The following is a 20,917-nucleotide window of genomic DNA, read 5'->3' as shown; positions in this document are numbered from 1 at the left end:
TCCCGTGGCTTGAACATTGAAATGCACAAACAGGCGGAAATTGTCAAAAGATTAAATGGGATTTGCATCCAGGTGGTGCCTTATCTGTCCCAAGAGCATCAGCAAAAGGTTTTGGGAGCCATTGAGAGAGCAAAGCAAGTGACTGTTCCAGAACTGAATTCCATTATTCACCTTCACCCTCAGCTACCGACCTGGTAAGCCAGATGGCAATGCTGATGGTTTATCCTGGCAAACTGAACTTTTACCCTAACAGCAGACCGGACATCCCCAAGTTGACCCGAAAAGGATCAATCCGGGTCTGCCGGAGTGTTCCACAAAAGGGGAGCAGTGTAACGGAACTATGTATTTCAGAAGATGGGACATTACTGACAGTTCATTGCAGAAGATACTGGACACATTACAAGTGGTTAATTTTGTCCTGACTAGGTCAATAGGACAATGACCCTTCAATGCTTAGCTCAGGCTATTGAAATGCTAAGTGGAGCCGGCTTGTGAAATACCTTGTTATTGTGTTCTGCAGGTTAATAGCTGTTGTCAGACGGGACGTCTCTAGGAGATAATTACCTCCACTAAATGACTTTTAGAATGTGATTGAAGTTCATTATATGTGTGGGGAATTGCAGACGAGACGCCTAGCCACCTCGTCAGGCTAAATGATAGATAATTGGCTCATGTTAATTATTCTGATGGCAAGGGGGTGGGATGTTTCAAATTCTGTATAAAAAGTGTGCTGTGTACAGTCCTACTTGACCCTTCAAAACGTAGCCCCGTCTCGTTCTTGAAAGGGCGTTCGATGGGATTACTATTCTGCTAATTTTACAGCTGAACCTGACTCTCTCTCTGGATCTCGTGGATGGGATATACCGGCTGTACCTGCATATCGCAACTTGCCAGGGAAAAGGACGTCTCCAATGGCTCACTACCAGGGGGTAGCTGTTACAGAACCCCCCAGCCCACTTATACTTACCGTCGGCAAGCTCCACTTCTGCTAAATTCACCTGTGGGAGCTTTGAGTGTTAGGTGCCATTTCGGACCATAGGGAAGTATGTGACACAAAGCTTAAACACCAGCAAACAGAGCAGCCTGAGAGGGTAGAGTAGGCGAGGAAGTGCCCTAACAAGAAACCCTGTCACTTTCACCTGAATGTGATTCAGGCTGAATCAAACAGCATTCCCCTTAAAGTGGTTGTAAACCCTTACATGTACCTGTAAAGTCACTGGCCTTAGGTGATACAAAGAGATTAAACAAATCCTGCTACATAAGCTGTATCTGCCTATCTGCAGCCCTCTCTTCTCTACATCCGTTCAAAGTGCTGGATGTTAAAGCTTGTCTGAGAGTTCATAAAAAAAGAGAGGCAGAGAGCTGAAGTTACACTCTTCAGAGCTCAGTAAGGAGAGATTAAAGAGCTGATTGGAGGAAAGGGACACAGGAACAGAGCCGAGGCTGTCAATCAGATGGAGATCCCTCCCCTGTCACAATTTTTCTCTTGGTGTCTGGAAAACGTGTCAGAAATGATTCATTCTGCTAACAGAGGAATGAAGCAGGAGACAAAAGTGACACACAGTCCTTTTAATTGAGACAAGTACATGCTATAGAGGTATATGCTTTGTTCATATTTCATGTCTGAGGTGTACAAACACTTTAATGGTAGCTGCAGTCCTAAGACTACTTGGAAATGGTTAATGGTTGGGTTGGAACTTTCTGACCGACTTTCTGACCAATGGCCTATTGGGTGTGAAAAACAAGCATGCTTGATCGTGCCTTGAAGGGGAAAAAGAGAATGTCCTATTGCTAGCTAGCATCACAAGACATTTTAGGACCCTGGGTCACATCTGGGCAAAGGAGATTATTAAGAAAAATTACTAAGTTGACAATAATGCATATATAACGTCTATATAAAGTGCCCAAAAGCTTATTTAAACCAATTAACTTATTCAGTCATTTTCCATTATTACTCTGTTCAGGGTGGCTTTGCTAACCTAACAGAGTAGCAATAGCGCCATCTACAGGTTCTTATAGAGTACAGCTTTTCAGCATACATCAAGTATTATGTTGTAGTCAGTTTTGGTTTCATTTATATACCGGGTTATTTATGATTTCTTTTAACGTAAAAGGTGCATTTTAGAGCCAAAGGGCCAGATTCACAGAAAAAGTACGCCGGAGTATCTGCTGATACTCCGGCGTACTTTCAAATTTGCTGCGTCGTATCTTTAGTTTGAATTCTCAAACCAAGATACGATGGCTTCTGGCTTCGATCCGACAGGCGCAAGGCTTCATACGCCTTCGGATCGTAGGTGTAATACTTCGGCGCCTGCTGGGTGGAGTTCGCTTCGTTTTCCGCGTCGGGTATGCTAATTAGCTGTTTACGGCGATCCACGAAGGTACGCGCGGTCGTCGCAAGTCGGCTTTTCCCGGCGTAAAGTTACGGCTGCTATTTTGTGGCTTATATTTAGACTAGCCATGTTAAAGTATGGCCATCGTTCCCGCGTCAAATTTAAATATTTTTTTTTTTGCGTAAGTCGTCCGTGAATAGGAAAGGACGTAACGCACGTCGCCGTTCAAAAGATTACGTCGGTGCGACGTCATTTCGTGCAAAGCACGGTGGGAAATTTCAAAACGGAGCATGTGCAGTACGTTCGGCGCAGGAACGCGCCTAATTTAAATGATACACGCCCCATTTGAATTAGGCGGGCTTGCGCCGAACGGATTTACGCTACGCCGCCGCAAGTTTATAGGCAAGCGCTTTGTGAATCAAGCACTTGCCCGTAAAACTTGCGGCGGTGTAACGTAAATGTGATACGTTACGCTGCCGCAATTCTATGTGAATCTGGCCCAAAGTACACAAATTCTAATTACTAGGTAAGCAGTATGTTAACCTCTTATGACTAAATGATAACTGAAAAATGTTGCCAACAAAGTGCTTGTTAAATAGAGGTTGAAAAAACAACTCCACTTAAAATAAATTTCTCCGTTTTGGTTTATATAGATTCATACTCAGATCCCTTGCCAGGTCTTAACTATCCAGACCCCAACGTAAAGTCTCCCTCCTCTCACTAGCCAGGCTTACCAGATTTTATAATTTTATATAGTATATAGAAGTCAGTCACACAAATAGACTACAGTATGTGGTAAAAAGTTTACAGCCCTATATGAGCTCATTGGATATCATATTTCAATACCATGGGCATCAATAGGAAGTTGTGACCCCACTCCACCTCCTTTGTGGCTATAAAAGCCTCCACTCATCTGAGAAGGCTTTAACCACTTGCTTACTGGGCACTTAAACCCCCTGCTGCCCAGACCAATTTTCAGCTTTCAGCATTGATGCATTTTGAATGACAACTGCACGATCGTACAACACTGTAGCCAAATGATATTTTTATAAACTTTTCCCCCACAAATAGAGCTTTCTTTTGGTGTTATTTGATCACCTCTCTGGTTTTTATTTTTTGTTAAAAAATAAATAAAAAAGGCAGAACTTTGAAAAAATATATATATATATATTTTTATATTTTGTTATAACATTTTGCAAACAGGTAATGTTTCTCCTTCATTGATGTACACTGATAAGGCTGCACTGATGGGCACTGATGAGGACCGATGAGCTGCACTTATGGGCTCCACTGATGGGCACCGATGGGCTGCATTGATGGGCACAGATAAGGCAGCAAGGATGGGCACTGATAGGTGACACCAAGAGGTGGCACTGATGGGTGGCACTGAAGGGCAGTGATGGGCACTGATGGGTGGCAGTGATGGGCACTGATCAGCACTGGTAGGTTATATTGATAGGCAGCACTGCTTGGTGGCACTGATGAGGCATTGATTGGCACCACTGGTGGGCATTGATAGGTGGTACTCGTGGGCATTGATAGGCGGCACTCATGGGCACTGGCAGGTAGTAATTGTGGGCACAGATTAGGCAGATGTGCCTCCTTTCTCTTCGGGACCGATGTCCCTTACACATAAGCCGGTGATCTGCTGTTTTTTTTCCTCACGCTGTCGAGCTTTTGTTTACATCACGTGGCCAGATGTCATTGGCTGATCTCTTACTCGGATCTGTGATCATTCGAGTCTCAGTGATCACAGCGCGTTGTGCATGCCCTGCAGGGGGCGCGCGGGGAGCGAGAAAAGGGGAGGATGTCTATTAACAGCCTCCCAGAAATTCAGGTCTGCGCTGTAGTGGTCATTCGGCTATAGCGTGGACGCCAAGTGGTTATACAAGATTTTGGAGTGCGTCTCTGGGAATTTGTGCCCATTTGAGAAGACCTGGATTACAATCAGTGTTCCAATGTATCCCAAAGATGTTTAGTATGGTTGAGACCAGAGCTCTGTGTTGGCCACTTAAGTTCCTCCACACCAAACTCATCAAACCATGTCTTTATGGAACAGCTCCAAAAGAAGAAAAGGGACCTGCTCACCGTGCTAAAAGCCTCAGAACTAATAAGACAAAACGGCCATCAAACAGATCGATCCATTCAAGATACAAACTATTCTATGTGTTTCATCTAGGAGGGAGCTTACTCATAGGCCCTTTGACCCTATGAGTAACCTCACTACTTTAGGGCATTGGTATGTCGGATGAACTGATCTGTTTGATGGATGGATTGAATAAATGGTTCTGAGGCTCTAAGCAAGGTAAGTGGTTCCCCTTTTTTCTTTGGAGCTGTAACAGACTCTCTAGTGGCTAAGGACTACAGGGAACCGACTTCTGTAATCGGTGGTATCCCTGGCAATTGGAGCCTCTAGCCAAATATCTTAATCTGGGTAATATGTCTATGTACACAGGGGCACAGTCATGCTGGAACAGAAATGGGTCTTCACTAGGGCAGAAACAACGAATCGGCATAATCGATTATGAAAATAATTGTCAACTATTTTCATAATCGATTAGTTGGTCAGCCGATTAGTTGAACTGCATATAGAATGCAATATTTGCCAGAAAATACAGTGCAGTACACCCTCCATACATGTTAGTATACACAGTTAAGCACACATACAGCTCAGTACACCATCCATACATGTCAGTATACACAGTAAAGCATACATACAGGGTCACCAGTATTATTGTAAATTGAAATCATATCCCCTCTCATGCGTCTCTTCTCCAGAGAGAACAAGTTCAGTGCTCGCAACCTTTCTTCATAACTAATATTCTCCAGACCCTTTATTAGCTTTGTTGTCCTTGGTACTCGCTTCATTTCTGGTACATCCTTCCTGAGGACTGGTGCCCAGAACTGGACAGCATACTCCAGGTGCGGCCGGACCAGAGTCTTGTAGAGCGTGAGAATTATCGCTTTATCCCTGTAGTTAATCCCCTTTTTAATGCATGCCAATATTCTGTTTGCTTTGTTAGCAGCAGCTTGGCACTGCATGCCATTGCTGAGCCTATTATCTACTAGGACCCCACGGTCCTTTTCTATCCTAGATTCCCTCAGAGGTTCACCCCCTAGTGAGTAGATTGTATTCATATTTTTGCCACCTAAATGCATTATTTTAAATTTTTCTACATTAAACCTCATTTGTCATGTAGTTGGTCATCCTATTAATTTGTCAGATCTTCTTGCAAGGTTTCCACATCCTGCAGAGAAGTTATTGCCCTGCTTAGCTTAGTGTCGTCCGTAAATACAGAGATTGAGCTTTTCACCCCATCCTCCAGGTCGTTTATGAACAAATTAAATAGTATTGGTCCCAGCACAGAACACTGGGGGACCCCACTTCCCACCCCTGACCATTCAGAGTACTCTCCATTTATCACCACCCTCTGAACTCGCCCTTGTAGCCAGTTTTCAATCCATGTACTCACCCTATGGTTCATGCCAACGGACCTTACTTTGTACAGTAAACGTTTATGGGGAACTGTGTCAAATGCTTTTGCAAAATCCAGATAAACCAAGTCTACAGGCCTTCCTTTATCTAGATGGCAGCTCACTTCCTCATAGAAAGCTAATAAATTGTATTGGCAAGAAAGATTCTTCATAAATCCATGCTGATTACTGCTAATAATACCAATTTCATTACTAAAATCTTGTATATAGTCCCTTATCATCCCCTCCAAGAGCTTGCATACTATTGATGTTAGGCTAACTTTTAAATATTGGTGCTACATTGGCTTTTCTACAATCAGCTGGTACCATTCCGGTCTGTAGACTGTCAGTAAAAATTAGGAACAATGGTCAGGCAATTACTTGACTTCCCCAAGTACCCTCGGGTGCAAGCTATCTGGTCCAGCTGATTTATTAATGTTAAGTTTCCAAAAGTCTATTTCTAATTCTGTCCTCTGTTAGCCATGAGGGTGCTTCCTGAGATGTGTCATGAAGACAAGCACTGCAGTTTGGTTACTGAAGTCCCCCAATTCCCTTGTGAAGATTGAGGAGAAGAATAAATTCAATACCTTTGCCATCTCCCCATCCTTTGTAACCAGATGTCCTTCCTCATTCTTTATGGGGCCAATATGGTCTGTCCTCCCTTTTTTACTGTTTAAATACTTAAAGAATTTTTGGGGATTTCTTTTGCTCTCCTCCACTATGTGTCTTTCATGTTCTATCTTAGCTGCCCTAATTGCACCCTTACATATCTTGTTGCATTCTTTGTAAAGTCTGAATGCTGATGATAATCCCTTAGCCTTGTAATTTTTTCCATCAATCAGTTTTTATTGAGTTTATCATAAACATTGAAAGACAATGTGTACATTGTACATTGTTTACAGAAATCCGTTGACATTTCAAAATACAAATATAAGGCTAAAATATCATTTAACAGGAAAATCTAGATCGCAAATCATATGTTAATAAATACATTCACAGGAGTCACCAATACCATATAGCCTTGTAATTTTTTGAAGGCCTTCTCCTTTATATGTATTTTTACAATAGAGTTAAGCCATCCAGGACTTTTGTTCGCTCTTTTAAATGTATTTCCCAATGGGATGCACTGGCTAATGCCCTTATTTAATATGCTCTTAAAGCAAACCCATCTCTCCGTGTTTTTTGTTTCTAAGATTTTATCCCATTTTAGATCTTCTAGCGTGGTCCGTGGTTAAGGGAAGTTGGCTCTTTTGAAATTCAGTGTCTTTGTGTTCCTCTTGTATTTCCTATTTGTGTGATTTATACTAAAGCCATTTGACCTGTGATCGCCGTTTCCTAAATTGCCCCGTATTTCCACATCCATTTGACCTGTGATCGCCGTTTCCTAAATTACCCCGTATTTCCACATCCATTTGACCTGTGATCGCCGTTTCCTAAATTGCCCCGTATTTCCACATCCATGATCAGGTCTGTACTGTTGGTAATCAGTAGATCTAGTAATGCCTTGTTTCTAGTTGGTGCGTCTAACATTTAATCCATGAAATTGTCCTGCAAGACATTTAGGAACTGGCAAGCCTTAGACAAATGCGTGGTTCCCTTCACCCAGTCTATGTCTATGTCTGGATAAATAAAATCCCACATTATGATAAATACTTCCCATCCCTGCTGCTAATCCAAATTGTGATAGGAGTTCTGTCCCCCCCTCCTCCCTCGGGCTAGAGGGCCTATAGCATACTCCCAGTATTAGGCCGCATACACACGATCAGTCAAAACCGATGAAAACGGACTGAAGGACCCTTTCATCGGTTAACCGATGAAGCTGACTGATGGTCTTATGTGCCTACACACCATCGGTTAAAAAAACGATCGTGTCAGAACGCGGTGACGTAAAACACACGATGTGCTGAAAAAAACAAAGTTCAATGCTTCCAAGCATGCGTCGACTTGATTCTGAGCATGCGCGGCTTTTTGACCGATGCTTTTGCATACTAACAATCGGTTTTGACCTTTTGGTTAGGCGTCCATCGGTTCAATTTTAAAGCAAGTTCTCTTTTTTTTGACCGAAGGATAACTGACCGATGGGGCCCACACACGATCGGTTTGGACCGATGAAATGGTCCTTCAGTCCGTTTTCATCGGTTTTGACCGATCGTGTGTACGCGGCCTTATTTTCACCTTAGCTTCATCCCTTTGGAGCTCTACACATAATAGTATCGGCACCGATACCGGTATCAGTGCAACACTAGTATATAGAGCTCTTCTCTGTGGTATTAGTTATAGATTCGATATTTTGTTCCCTCACCATATAGCTGGTTATTTATATTTACCACTGCATATAGATATTCGAGAATAAACTGTCTTTTTTTAAACTTCACATAATAACTAAATTATACACCACACTTTGGCCCCTTTCAGACTGGGGCGGGAGCTGCGGTGGCGGTATAACGCCGCTAAAAATAGCGGCGCTATACCGCCGGAATTGCCGCGGGTATCAGCCGCTAGCGGTGCGGTATTAACCCCCGCTAGCGGCCGATAAAGAGTTAATACCGCCCGCAATGCGCCTCTATAGAGGCGCATTGCGGGCGGTATTCCCGCGGTTTCCCATTGTTTTCAATGGGAAGGAGCGGTGAAGGAGCGGTATACATGCCGCTCCTCTCACCGCTCCAAAGATGCTGCTGACAGGAGATTTTTTTGTCTCCCGCCAGCGCATCGCCTCAGTGTGAAAGCCCTCGGGCTTTCACATTGAGTCTTCAGTGAAGGAGTTTTTTTAGGCGCGATAGCAGCGCTATTTTTAGCGCTGTACCGCCTGAAAAACTCCTCAATGTGAAAGGGGCATTTTTCTGAGTTTTTTTTTTATCTATTAATTAAAACAATAATCGGCCAACTAATCGATTAAGAAAATAATCGTTAGTTGCAAACCGATTCTTCACCAAACTGTTACCACAAGGTTGGAAGAGCACAATTGTCCACATGTTCTTTGTATTCTGCAGCATTAACAAGACTCTACACTGGAATCACCTGAACTCAGTCATTTGGAAAGGGGGTTCACATACTTTTGGCCATTTGGTGTAGGTGTGATTGTCAGGTCCACAAAAGTCTGGCCATATAAAGCTCAATTCACACAGCTTATAAACCAATGATATTTATTTTAAAAAGTGACAGTTATCTTAAGCTGAATCTATAGAGATTTAAAATAAATTACCGTCATGTGGCTAAAATAAGAATCCGTATCCTTGTGTTGAAACTTTGCGATTTAAGCCTATAGTGTAGTTTGATTGAAACTATTAGCTCAGCCTAACAAAGTCCTAGATATCAGTAAAGTTTTAGTGGTAGTTTTAATTATGCCCGAACAAGAAACAGGAAGTGGGCTGTATAAGGCATTTACTTATTGAAAAAAAAAAAAAAAAACGTTTTACTATCCAAAGTTAAAACAACAAGAAGGGCAGAAGATTTAACCACTTCAATACCGGCCCATAGTCATTTGACGTCCACAGATGGGATCTCCCATCCTGGGTGGACGTCATATGACGTCCTGGGTTTGTGGGGGGATATCTGAGTGATGCCTGCAGCTAGAGGCATCATTCAGATATCATTCTCTTCTGACGGCGATTCTGTGCAACATAAGAATGATCATAGCGACAGTTCCGCCGCTTAATCGTTCTTATAGGCGGCGGGAGGGGATATCCCCCCCTCTGGTGCTTCTCCGGGCTCTCCCGTGCCATCGGGGGCCCAGAGAAAGAATCGTCCAGCGCAGGCAGGAAGCATAGAGATGACTGGTGACCAGACTGTCGGAGGCCCGGGCGCGATGTGATGACGTCACACCCGGGTACTCGTAAGTAAACAAAGCCGCGATTGCGGCTAGTAAGCAACACTAATCATGAGATCGGTGACATTTTTTTCTCCAATCTCATACTTTCCAGCCCAGAGGAGAGATGTGGGGTCTTATTGACCCCGCATCTCTCCATAAAAAGGACCTGTTACACACATTTCTTATTACAAGGGATGTTTACAAGTGAAAAAAAAAGTTTTTTTTTTAAAAGTGTAAAAAAAAAATAATAATAAAAAAAAAATCAAAACGCCCCTGTCCCTGGTTGCGCAATTTTAAAGCGTGACATGTTAGGTATCTATTTACTCGGTGTAACATAATCTTTCATACTTTACAAAAAAATTGGGCTAACTTTACTTTTTTGTTATTTTTTTAATTCATGAAACAATTTTTTCCCCAAAAAAAGGCGTTTGAAAAATTATTGAGCGAATAACATGCAAGATAAAACGCTGCAATGACCGTCGTTTTATTCCCTAGGGTGTCTGCTAAAAAAACATATACAATGTTTGGGGGTTCTGCGTAATTTTCTAGCAAAAGAATGATGATTTGTACATGTAGAAGAGAAGTGCCAGAATAGGCTCGGTATAGAGGTGGGTATAAAAGCCGGTATTGAAGTGGTTAATAGATGGAAAGTTGAAAAAATTACTGAAGCTTTAGGCTCCATTCACACCTAGGCGTAGGGCGTACAGGCGTTTTTACAGGCGATTTTTACCGACGTTTTTCTCGCGCGTAAATGCGCGTTTTCGCGCGTTTTCGCACAGTGGCGTTCGACGTTTTTGTACTTTGTCTTTTTCCATATTAGCCAATAAGAAAAATGATCATCCCTGACATCACTTGTTGCTCTCCTAGGAATTTTTTATTCCTCTTCCTGGGATTTCAGCAACACAGGCGTCAAAACGCTTGTACAAGCGCGTGTTTACGCGCAATACGCGCGTATCAGGCGTTTTACAATTGACTTCAATGTAAAAAAAAACGCTCAAATACGCGCATATCGCGCGCTAGGAGCGACAAAAAAGGGTCCGGAACTTTTTTGAGCTACAGGCTACAGGCTACAGGCGTTTAGGCGTTCAGATGTGAACCATCCCCATTGCCTTTCATTACTTTTCGTCCCTCTGGCGTTTGTGCGCGTCGCGCTACAGGCGTAAAAACGCCTAGGTGTGAATGGAGCCTAAATTACATTCTATTAACAGATCATACTGTCATTATGAAAAACCATCATTATTTCTTTCCAGACCCCCAATCACATTCCGATTGTAATAGAATTTTAAATCTGACACGCTCATGACCTATGTGATTCCAAAGATAATCATTAAGACATCCACTTTCACAAATAAAAGGAGTTAATGGATGTATTAAACAGATGATTAATTGCTCAGAGATTCAAAAAAAATGTCACAAATCTTGTAATGTTCTTACAAGGTACAAGACATATTTTAATTAGTTAAAATGACAGGAAAAAAATTGCAAGGTCTGCATGTTATAACAAGATTAGAGGACTGTAACAAGGTTTCTCTAATTACTATTTAATTAGCCAATTCTAATTAACCTAGTTTTAATTATCACCATCAATGTTATACACCTGCCTAAAATCCTGGGGCCAGGCTGCAATACTGAAATCTCAGGCTGGATTTGTCACTTACAATTTTCACAAGTGAGATATTGCTGCATGAATATATGCAAATAAATGCTGAACCTATATATGCGATGAACGATTTCAAGGAATAAAAATATATTCGAATATTACACAAAATGAAATGATCTTGTTTAAGCTTGCCACACGCCTTCAGCCAACAATTACTCTACCAGCCTGGGGCACAAGCAGGACTGAGATAAAGATCATTTTTAATACTAATTATTCTTTCCAGGAATTAGCTAAATTCTTCAATGCAATAATATATAAGACCTGCTGACATTTACTCACTGCTTTCATAAACCTTACACAATACACTGTACTCTTTCTCACAGGCTTCTAAATTCAGGGTTAGAACTTAAAGTGGAGGTTCACCCGTAAATAAAAATTTTTACCCTTAGATTGATGCTCATTTTGTCTAGGGGAATCGGCTAGTTGTTTTAAAATCGAAGCAGTACTTACCGTTGTAGAGAGCGATCTTCTCCGCCGCTTCCGGGTATGGGCTGCGGGACTGGGCTTTCCTATTTTGATTGACAGTCTTCCGGCAGGCTTCCGACGGTCGCATCCATCGCGTCACGATTTTCCGAAAGTAGCCGAACGTCGGTGCGCAGACGCAGTATAGAGCCGCGCAGGCGCAGTATAGAGCCGCACCGACGTTCGGCTTCTTTCGGCTACTCGTGACGCGATGGATGCGACCGTCGGAAGCCTGTCGGAAGACTGTCAATCAAGAAGGAACGCCCAGTCCCGAAGACCATACCCGGAAGCGGCGGAGAAGATCGCTCTCTACAACGGTAAGTACTGCTCGGATTTTAAAACAACTAGCCGATTCCCCTAGACTAAATGAGCATCAAGCTACGGGTAAAAAAAAGTTTATGGGTGAACTCCCGCTTTAATGTAAGGATTTCACAAAGGCACTCAATTTGGTTCAGTAGATCGAGACCTATCAGCAACTGATGTTTTATAACAGCCTTTTTCAATCAGGGTGCCTTCGGGTTTCTTCAGGGGTGCCTTGGCAAAATGCCTAGAAATTGCACAAGAATTGCATACAAACCAATGGGTGGATCAAGCTTGCCTTTTAGTTAAGCAAAGCCACAGGTTTTCATTGTGCCATTGCAACCTTCCAGCCGCCGGCATCCTAAAAACCAATTACCGTATTAATCACATATAACACGCATCTTAACTTTAACCACTTGCGGAGCAGCTGCCGCAGTTATACTGCGGCAGGTTGGCTCCGCTTGGTGAACCGTCATAGCTGTACATTGGTTGCTCTAAGTGGGCTAGCAGGCGCGCGTGTACCCGCTGCATCGTGGGAGTGGCGATACTTGTGACCGGCGGTCGCGATGACCACCGGCCGCGAGCGGGCAGAACAGGGACATGTGTGTGTAAACACACACATCCCTGTTCTGTGAGCTGAGGAAATGCAGATTGTGAGTTAATAATAGCTAGGAACCACGATCTATCATTTCCTCTAGGTCAGTCCCATCCCCCTTCAGTTAGAACACACATTAGGGAACACAATTAACCCCTTGATCGCCCCCTAGTGTTAACCCCTTCCCTGACGGTGACATTTTTACAGTAATCTGTGCATTTTTATAGCACTGATCGCTGTATAAATGCCAATGGTCCCAAAAATTTGTCAAAAGTGTCCTATGTGTCCGCCATAATGTCGAAGTCCCGATAAAAAAAAATTGCAGATCGCCGCCATTACTAGTAAAAAAAAAAAATAATAATAATAAAAATGCTATAAATCTATCCACTATTTTGTAGACGCTATAACTTTTGAGCAAACCAATCAATATACACTTATTGTGATTTTTATTACCACAGATATGTAGAATAATACATATCAGCCTAAACTGGGAAAAAAATTAACTTAAAAAAAAAAATTGGAGATATTTATTATAGCAAAAAAGTACAAAATATTTTTTTTTAAATTGTAGCTTTTTTTTTTAGCGCAAAAAATAAAAAATTGCAGAGATAATCAAATACCACCAAAAGAAAGCTCTATCTGTGGGAAAAAAAGGACATCAATTTTGTTTGGGTACAACCACAAACCGACGCACAACCACAAAACGACGCAGTGCCGAATTGCAAAAAATGGCCCAGTCATTGAGCAGTCAAATCTTCCGGGGCTGAAGTGGTTAAGATGGAAGTTTTTAGGGGAAAAAAACTTTCCACAGCCCCCTGCATGGTACACAGAGCCCCCTGCATAAGACACAGCCCCTGCATAGTACACATACTCCCGCATAGTACACAGACCCCCCGCATAGTACACAGACCACTGGGCCCTGCATAGTACACAGACCCCCGCATAGTACATAGACCCCTTTCATTATAAAGCCCCCCTCCTCCTCCTCTACACTACCAGGAGACCCCCAGTCTCCTAGGACAGCATTACCAGCATACTTTAAAGTATAGAAAATATCACTGCCCGCCCCTTCTCATACACTGTTCCTCCTGTGTCACTCATTGTAAATCTAAGCTTCTAAATACTTCCATTAACGCCATGGACCGTGTCATGTGACTGAGCTCCTCTCTTTCAGTGACGGTCACATGACCGCTCTCTTCCTCCAATCAAAGGCTACACTCGAGGAGGAGGCGGAGTGGGAGGAGGAGAGTGTCCAGAAAGATTAATAGAGGGATTTAGAGGCTTACATTTACATTGATAGTGACACAGGAGGAACAGTATATGAGAAAGGATTGGCAGTAATGTTTTCTGAAGTTTAAAGTATGCTTGCAGCGCTATCCCAGGGCCAGGAGAGGCGGGGCGGCTGGCCTGACAATCTCCCAATGGGTGGCACCCAGGGCGGACCGCCCGATCCTCGCCCCCGTTGGTAAAAAAAAAATGATATCGGCATATAACACGCAAGCACGGTTCACCCTCTGTTTTCAGGGTAACATAAGTGCGTGTTATACGCTGATAAATACGGTACTTTATCGGTTAATAAGAAGAACTTGCACAGCATTCTTGTTTAACCCCACCACCCCTCTCTGTCAACACTGGGTCACATTAGCTATGTGAGGGAGAAGAGAAACATTGGAATACTAGTCAGTACTAGTGTGCAAAGGTGTGTTGGAAGAATAGATCCCCTCTAATGTTGGGTGTCCGATGTGTGTGTGGATGTTGCTGCGTTATGTAAAACTATTAGTTTTGTTTTTGCATTTACAAATGGGGTGCCCTGAGATGACTGAAAGGTAATTTTTGAGTATATAGGGGTTCTCACCCATGTAGGGTGAGGGATTCCAGGGTAGTCCACTTGGAAAAAAGAAGACTGGCTTGCAGTGTTCTCAGGATTGGCAAATCCTCATTTGGGATCCAGAATTCAGAGAATATTGCCCCGTACACACGACCGGGTTTTCCGACAGGAAAACTGTGAGGAGAGATTTTGGCCAGGTAGATTTTTCGACAGGAAAACTGCCAAACCCGCCGAAAAAAAAAAAAAAAAAAAGAGAACCAGCTCTTTTTTTTCCCGTCGGGATTCCCAACTGACTTTTTCCCATCAGAAATCCAGAGCATTTGTATGGGGCATTAGAGAGACTTTGGGTGGGAAAGAGCCTCCAAACCCTGATTGCCAGGACTTTGGTCCTGAGGGGGTAACCCACCTACAAGAGAGAAAGTATATATATAGAGCTTGCACAGATGAAACTAGAGAAACCTATTGATTATTGTTGGACACACCCAAATTGCATTTGTACAGTCCCATGCCCCATCCCTTAATTGGGAACACATATCTATTCACCTACAAGAGAGGCCTAAAGAGGAACAGGAAGTAGACAGCGGGTGTCTGTGAGGTGGAGTAGAGCAGAACACAGCTGAGTGAGCGGTGTGGACTAGCTCACGACTAAGGCCCCGTACACACGACCGAGGAACTCGACATGCCAAACACATCGAGTTCCTCGTCGAGTTCAGTGTGGAAGCCGCCGAGGAACTCGGCGGGCCGACTTTTGCCATTGAACAACGAGGAAATAGAGAACATGTTCTCTATTTCCTCGCCGAGGTCCTCGTCGGCTTCCTCGGCCGAAAGTGTACACACGGCAGAATTCAGCTCTGAACCGAGTTTCTGGCTGAATTCTGCCGAGAAACTCGGTCGTGTGTACGGGGCCTAAGACACGGTTGCTGAATTGTGGAGATCTCCTTTTTGGGACCCCTGAGGTAGGTGGGAACTTTTAAAGACCCTATTAAGGGACGAGAGTTACTGGCGGTGAGCTGAGCCTTTTATTTTAGAACCACAAACTATTTTTATTTGTTTTTCTTTGCTGAGGATAAGCTATTTTCTGTTTGTCTGTTCTTGTTGCTTATTATCAGTAAGCCTGTATGGTGATGCCGGCCTTCCACATATTACAGTGGGTATTACGTACTGCAGCAGGCTGCTTTTGTTCCATTTTTTCAGTCAATACCGTACAACATAAGTGCAGCTGTACAAGCTGTTATCTTGTCTCACACTCCTTCCTCACTTCTATCCTTTTATAAAACTTCCATAACAAGAACAATACAGTCGAAGGTGCATGAACAGTTAACAAAATGACTTCTCACTTTATGAATAAATCTGAAAAAATGTATTCTCAGCAATTAGACACTTAAAGTGTTACCTATCAGTGCGATATCGCTACACGTGCGATACAAGGAGACCGTGACAGATGTCCTTCCTCCCTTACACCAAATTAAGGTGCAATATCACACCACGCTCTCCATCTCTGAGCTCATGTTTTGAGGGGAAATCTGATGGTATAATTTATTACCAGATAAGAGTTAACTCTTGCGGAACCGAAGGAACAAACCAATTTAATGTTTTTCCTGTGGTGATTGTTCTACTAAACCATGTCAAAGAATGTCATAGAATGGAGAAAGAGTAAAAAAAGCAAATAACTGACATGGATCAGTGGCCTTGCCACTGAGAGAGAGAAAGATGCACTGAAATTTCAACGGTTGAAACATATCAGCTAAAAATTGTGTTTTCTGCATTTTGCTGATAGAAAAAAACGGTGCCAATATTGGCGCAGAAAACGCACTCAATTTTGCATTTTCCATAGGTCATGTGACTCAAAAAACAAAAAATTGCTTTAGGTTACACTTTAACCACTTAAAGGGTCACTAAAGGCAAACTTTTTTTTTTTTTAAATAACAAACATGTTATACTTACCTCCACTGTGCAGCTCGTTTTGCACAGAGTGTCCCCTAACCCTGTCTTTTGGGGTCCCCCGGCGGCTATCTCGGCTACTCCTCGCAAAAGATTTCCACCTTCATGCGAGCGAGCTTGCATGGTGGAAAGCTTTTGCGAGCGCGCTCCCGTGATACAGCGGCGGGCATAGCCGCCGACTGTATCACTCGGCCCCGCCCCCCGACGCGCCATGTCATCCCCTGTGATTGACAGCAGCGCCAGCCAATGGCTGCGCTGCTATCAATCCGTCCAGCCTAGCCAATCAACGGCAAGGCTGGGAACCGAAGAGGATCATGGGGACGCACGCGGGACTTTCGAGGGGTCAGGTAAGTAAAATGGGGGTTCGGGGGGGCGGTACCGTCGGATGTTTTTTCACCTTAATGCATAGGATGCATTAAGGAGAAAAAACATTTACCTTTACAACCCCTTTAAGGACCAGCCGCCGCAGTTATAATGGCTCCCCTGGACAAGTCGCTGTAGCTGTACGTCAGCCGCTTTCAGAGCACTAGGGGGCTCATGGCGTGACAACGCGATCGCTCCTTTGAGAGACAGAACAGAGATCTGTCAATGTAAACAGACAGATCTTCGTTCTGTCAGGGGAGAGGAGACAGATCTGCTGTTCATACTGGTTATGAACAGCGATCGGTCTCCTCCTCCAGTTAGTCCCATCACCTCCACAGTTAGAGACACTCCCTAGGACACACATTTAACCCCTTGATAGCTCCCTAATGTTAACCCCAATAAGCGCATATTGATTGGTTTGTGCAAAAGTTATAGTGTCTACAAACTATGGGAGATTTTTTTTTTCTTTACTAGTAATAGCGACGATCAGTGATTTTTAGCGGGACTGCGATATTGTGGCAGACAAATCGGACACCTAACTGACACTTTTTGTGGGACCAGTGACACTAATACAGTGATCAGTGCTAAAAATATGCACTGTCACTGTACTAATGACACTGGCAGGGAAGGGGTTAACATCAGGGGCGATGAAAGGGTTAAATGTGTCCCTAGGGGGTGCTTGCTAACTGTGTGGGGGATGGTCTGACAGGGTGAAGACAGAGATTGGTGTTCATGCTAAGCATCTCTATGGTCTCCCCTGTCAGAATAGCGATCTGCCTTATTTACATAGGCGGATCGCTGTTCTGCCTCAGCTGGAAATGACCCACTGATCGACATCCCCTGTGTCCAATCAGTGCATGATCGCACCTTCAGTGGTGCGCACGTGCTCCCTAGTGGCTATTGCACGAAATGACATACAGGTACGTCGCTTCGCGCAATAGAGCCGACCTGCCACATTGCATCTGCGGTAGGCGGTCGGCAAGTGATTAGAGATAAGTTCACTTTTGTGAACACGTTACATGTTACACCCATATTTAGGGTGTAACTTATAACATGTTTCACCTCTGCCAGACACCCCCCCCCCCCCCCTCGGGGCGCAGCCCGAACCCACTGTAGCAGGCACTCGGATGGTCTTGGCCGGTTCTGAACACAGAACTGTGCATGCGTAATTCTGAGCCAAGCGTCACAGCCACATTTTTTACTGGCAACATTTTCCTGTCACTGGAATTTACTGGCAGGAGAAAAGTGCCCATTTTTGACTGACTGCCAGTAAAAATACAGACGGTTGGCAACACTGCCTGCGATCTGCTGATCGCTGGTGCAATGCTCTGCATTCTCCTAAAAAATTAAATAAAAAGCAAATTTTTTTTATCTGCAAAAAAGTGTGTTTATTTTTTCATTTTTTAAGGTGGGTGAACTTATCCTTTAATGATTACAGAGCTGCATTCATTTGTGTTTTTTATATCGGCCTGGAGTTCGGCTTTGAAGGGAAAGTGCAATGTATTTTCAGTAAAAACATATATTAAATTATCATTGCATTGTTTAAAGTGCTGCCATTTTAATTTGATGTTTGACCTTCCATATTTTTGTTTTTTGTAAATGTAAAGATTTGTAGATTAGCCACTATGAGAAAAGTAATTTCCTTTACCGCTTCACAATTTTTTAAATAAAGTATTAGCCACATGGGGATTTAAATATTTTTGGCTGACTGATAAAACTAGCATTGTGAGAAGGAGCAGTAAAGCACAACCAGCGTAAGAAATATTTACCTCCAGATTACATCCCCATAACATTGCAATATCTTACCATTAGCTTCAGTTGGGCTTCAAGCTCACTGAGTGTCATTACTTGATTTGCCTGGGAATAGCTCCATCTTAAAAAGGAGAACGTATGTATTAATATATAAGTATAATCAGTTATCTGGACTGCATTATCAATTAAAACAGGCTTGATGTACCCTGTAGAGAGAGAAAGTTCTGGTCATTCTCGGCCATACTGTGCTGAATTAATGGAAGAGAAAAACGTAACAACCAACTCTTGGCTCTGGATATTCCCCCCACCCATTGGAGCACCTCCAAACACCCTTAGGCCTCGTACAAACGATAGCTTAACCAGAGGACAACGCTCTGATGGACCGTTTTCATTGGTTCAAACCGATCGTGTGTGGGCCCCATAGGTTATTTAACCATAGGTTAAAAAAAAGCCAACTTGATAAAAATTCATGCATGCTCAGAATCAAGTCGACGCATGCTTGGAAACATTGAACTTCATTTTTTCAGCACGTCATTGTGTTTTACGTCACCGCGTTCTGACACGATCGCTTTTTTAACTGATGGTGTGTAGGCACGACGGACCATCAGTCAGCTTCATCGGTTAACCTATGACAACGGTCCTTCAGACCGTTCTCATCGGATGGACTAATCATGTGTACGAGGCTTTAAAGCAGGGGTGGCCAACCAGTGGCCCGGGGGGCCACATGTGGCCCGCAGAGCCCTCTGATGTGGCCCGCGACCTCCTGCTCTGGAATAACGGGTTGGCAAGCCCAGATCGCAGGTTGCCGATTTGCCATACCACAGCATCTGTGTTGTGAATGAAGCTGGTGGTAGAGGAAGAAAATGGCTGCGGACCAGAGCCCCATAAGCTGATGTTTCCTCTACAGCGCCAGCTGTGCCACAGAAGGAGTCTATGGCAAAGTTCAGCTAACCTGCAGGATAGACACAGGTGCACTACGCTGCACCCGCAGTGTGGGCAAACCGCAGCACATCAGTTGAAAGCAGTCTTAGGCCCTTTTCACATGATCAGCCCGACCAAATGGGACCCTCAATTCACCTCTACAGAGCGACAGATGTCCATTTACGCTCGCCTACCTCCAATCCAAAAAACAGAAGGGAATTTGTCCCCTTCCATCTGGGCAGATCAGAGGGCCCATAGAGTAGCCGTGACCTGTCATCCGCACGCCCTCACTCATTGTGTCCCACGACTGGTTACCAAGTTGCTTAAGTGGCCCTCGCTATTCAAAAGGTTGGGCACCCCTGCTTTAAAGTGTCATTAAACCCACATTGTTAAAAACGGACAGTACATGATGTATTACATGCTGTTCATACTCACCCAGTCACTATGAGATCCATTTTCTGTATCCTGCAACAAGCTGGTTGATCCTGCTGTTCCCTCCCTTCCTGTCTGTGTCCCCACTGCAGCCTGAGATTGTGTAGCACTGTAGATCAACCGTTGCTACATCTACTGAGCATGCTCCAATTTCAGTTCCCTTCTAAGCTGTTAATTTCCTCCTTTTTCATATCTGTGCAACCCACATGAGTATAGATTCACATCTATGATTCCTATTGCTGGGTTTTAAAGCTGGGAGTGATAGCTGTGGCCACTGAGCCTGTACACTGCAATAACAGGCTGTTGGCAGCCACAGCTGTTAGCTGCTGTTCCCACAGCCAGCGATTACCTGTGATGATTGCGGCTGGATTCACACAAATCACTGCAGGTAATCCCTGGCTGTGTGAAGAGCCACGGATAGCTGCGGCTGCCATCAGTCTGTCATTGCAGTGTACAGGCTCAGTGGATGAAGCTATCTGCTCACAGCTGTAAAACCCAGCAATAGGAATCAGTACAGACAGGAAGTGAAGGAATCTCTCCAATGGAGCCTCTGACTGCAGTAAAACCTGACAGGAGTTCAAATCCTTCCCCACATTTTTGTAAATATTTTATTATATCTTTTCATGTGACAACACTGAAGAAATTACACTTTGCTAAAATGTAAAGTAGTGAGTGTACAGCTTGTATAACTGTGTACATTTGCTGTCCCCTCAAAATAACTCAACACACAGCCATTAATGTCTAAAAATAAATGTCTTAATGTCTAAACCACTTGCAACAAAGTAAGTACATCCCTAACTGAAAATGTCCAAATTGGGCCCAATTAGCCATTTTCCTCCCCGGTGTCATATGACTCGTTAGTGTTACAAGGTCTCAGGGGTGAATGGGGAGCAGGTGTGTTAAATTTTGTGTTATCGCTCTCACGCTCTCATACTGGTCACTGGAAGTTCAACATGGCACCTCATGGCAAAGAACTCTCTGAAGATCTAAAAATAATTTTTGCTCTACATAAAGATGACCTATAGCCAGATTCAGGTAGGGGCGCGCA

At 43.6% G+C, this 20,917-nt stretch overlaps 1 protein-coding gene across 1 annotated transcript in view; it reads right to left on the bottom strand.

Moving 5' to 3' along the window:
• EFCAB6 (EF-hand calcium binding domain 6) overlaps positions 1 to 20,917 on the bottom strand; it is a 257,858-nt gene that overhangs the window by 220,383 nt on the left and 16,558 nt on the right. Inside the window, exon 6 of the mRNA XM_040345822.1 lies at positions 18,571 to 18,637. Coding sequence (XP_040201756.1) covers positions 18,571 to 18,637 — 67 coding nt within the window. The remainder of the gene's footprint in view (positions 1 to 18,570; positions 18,638 to 20,917) is intronic.

Source organism: Rana temporaria, chromosome 3 (assembly GCF_905171775.1).
Source record: "Rana temporaria chromosome 3, aRanTem1.1, whole genome shotgun sequence".
In the NCBI taxonomy this organism is placed as follows: Eukaryota; Metazoa; Chordata; class Amphibia; order Anura; family Ranidae; genus Rana; species Rana temporaria.
The sequence above is the reverse complement of the archived record's forward strand: the minus strand, read 5'-3'. Positions and strand labels throughout refer to the sequence as shown.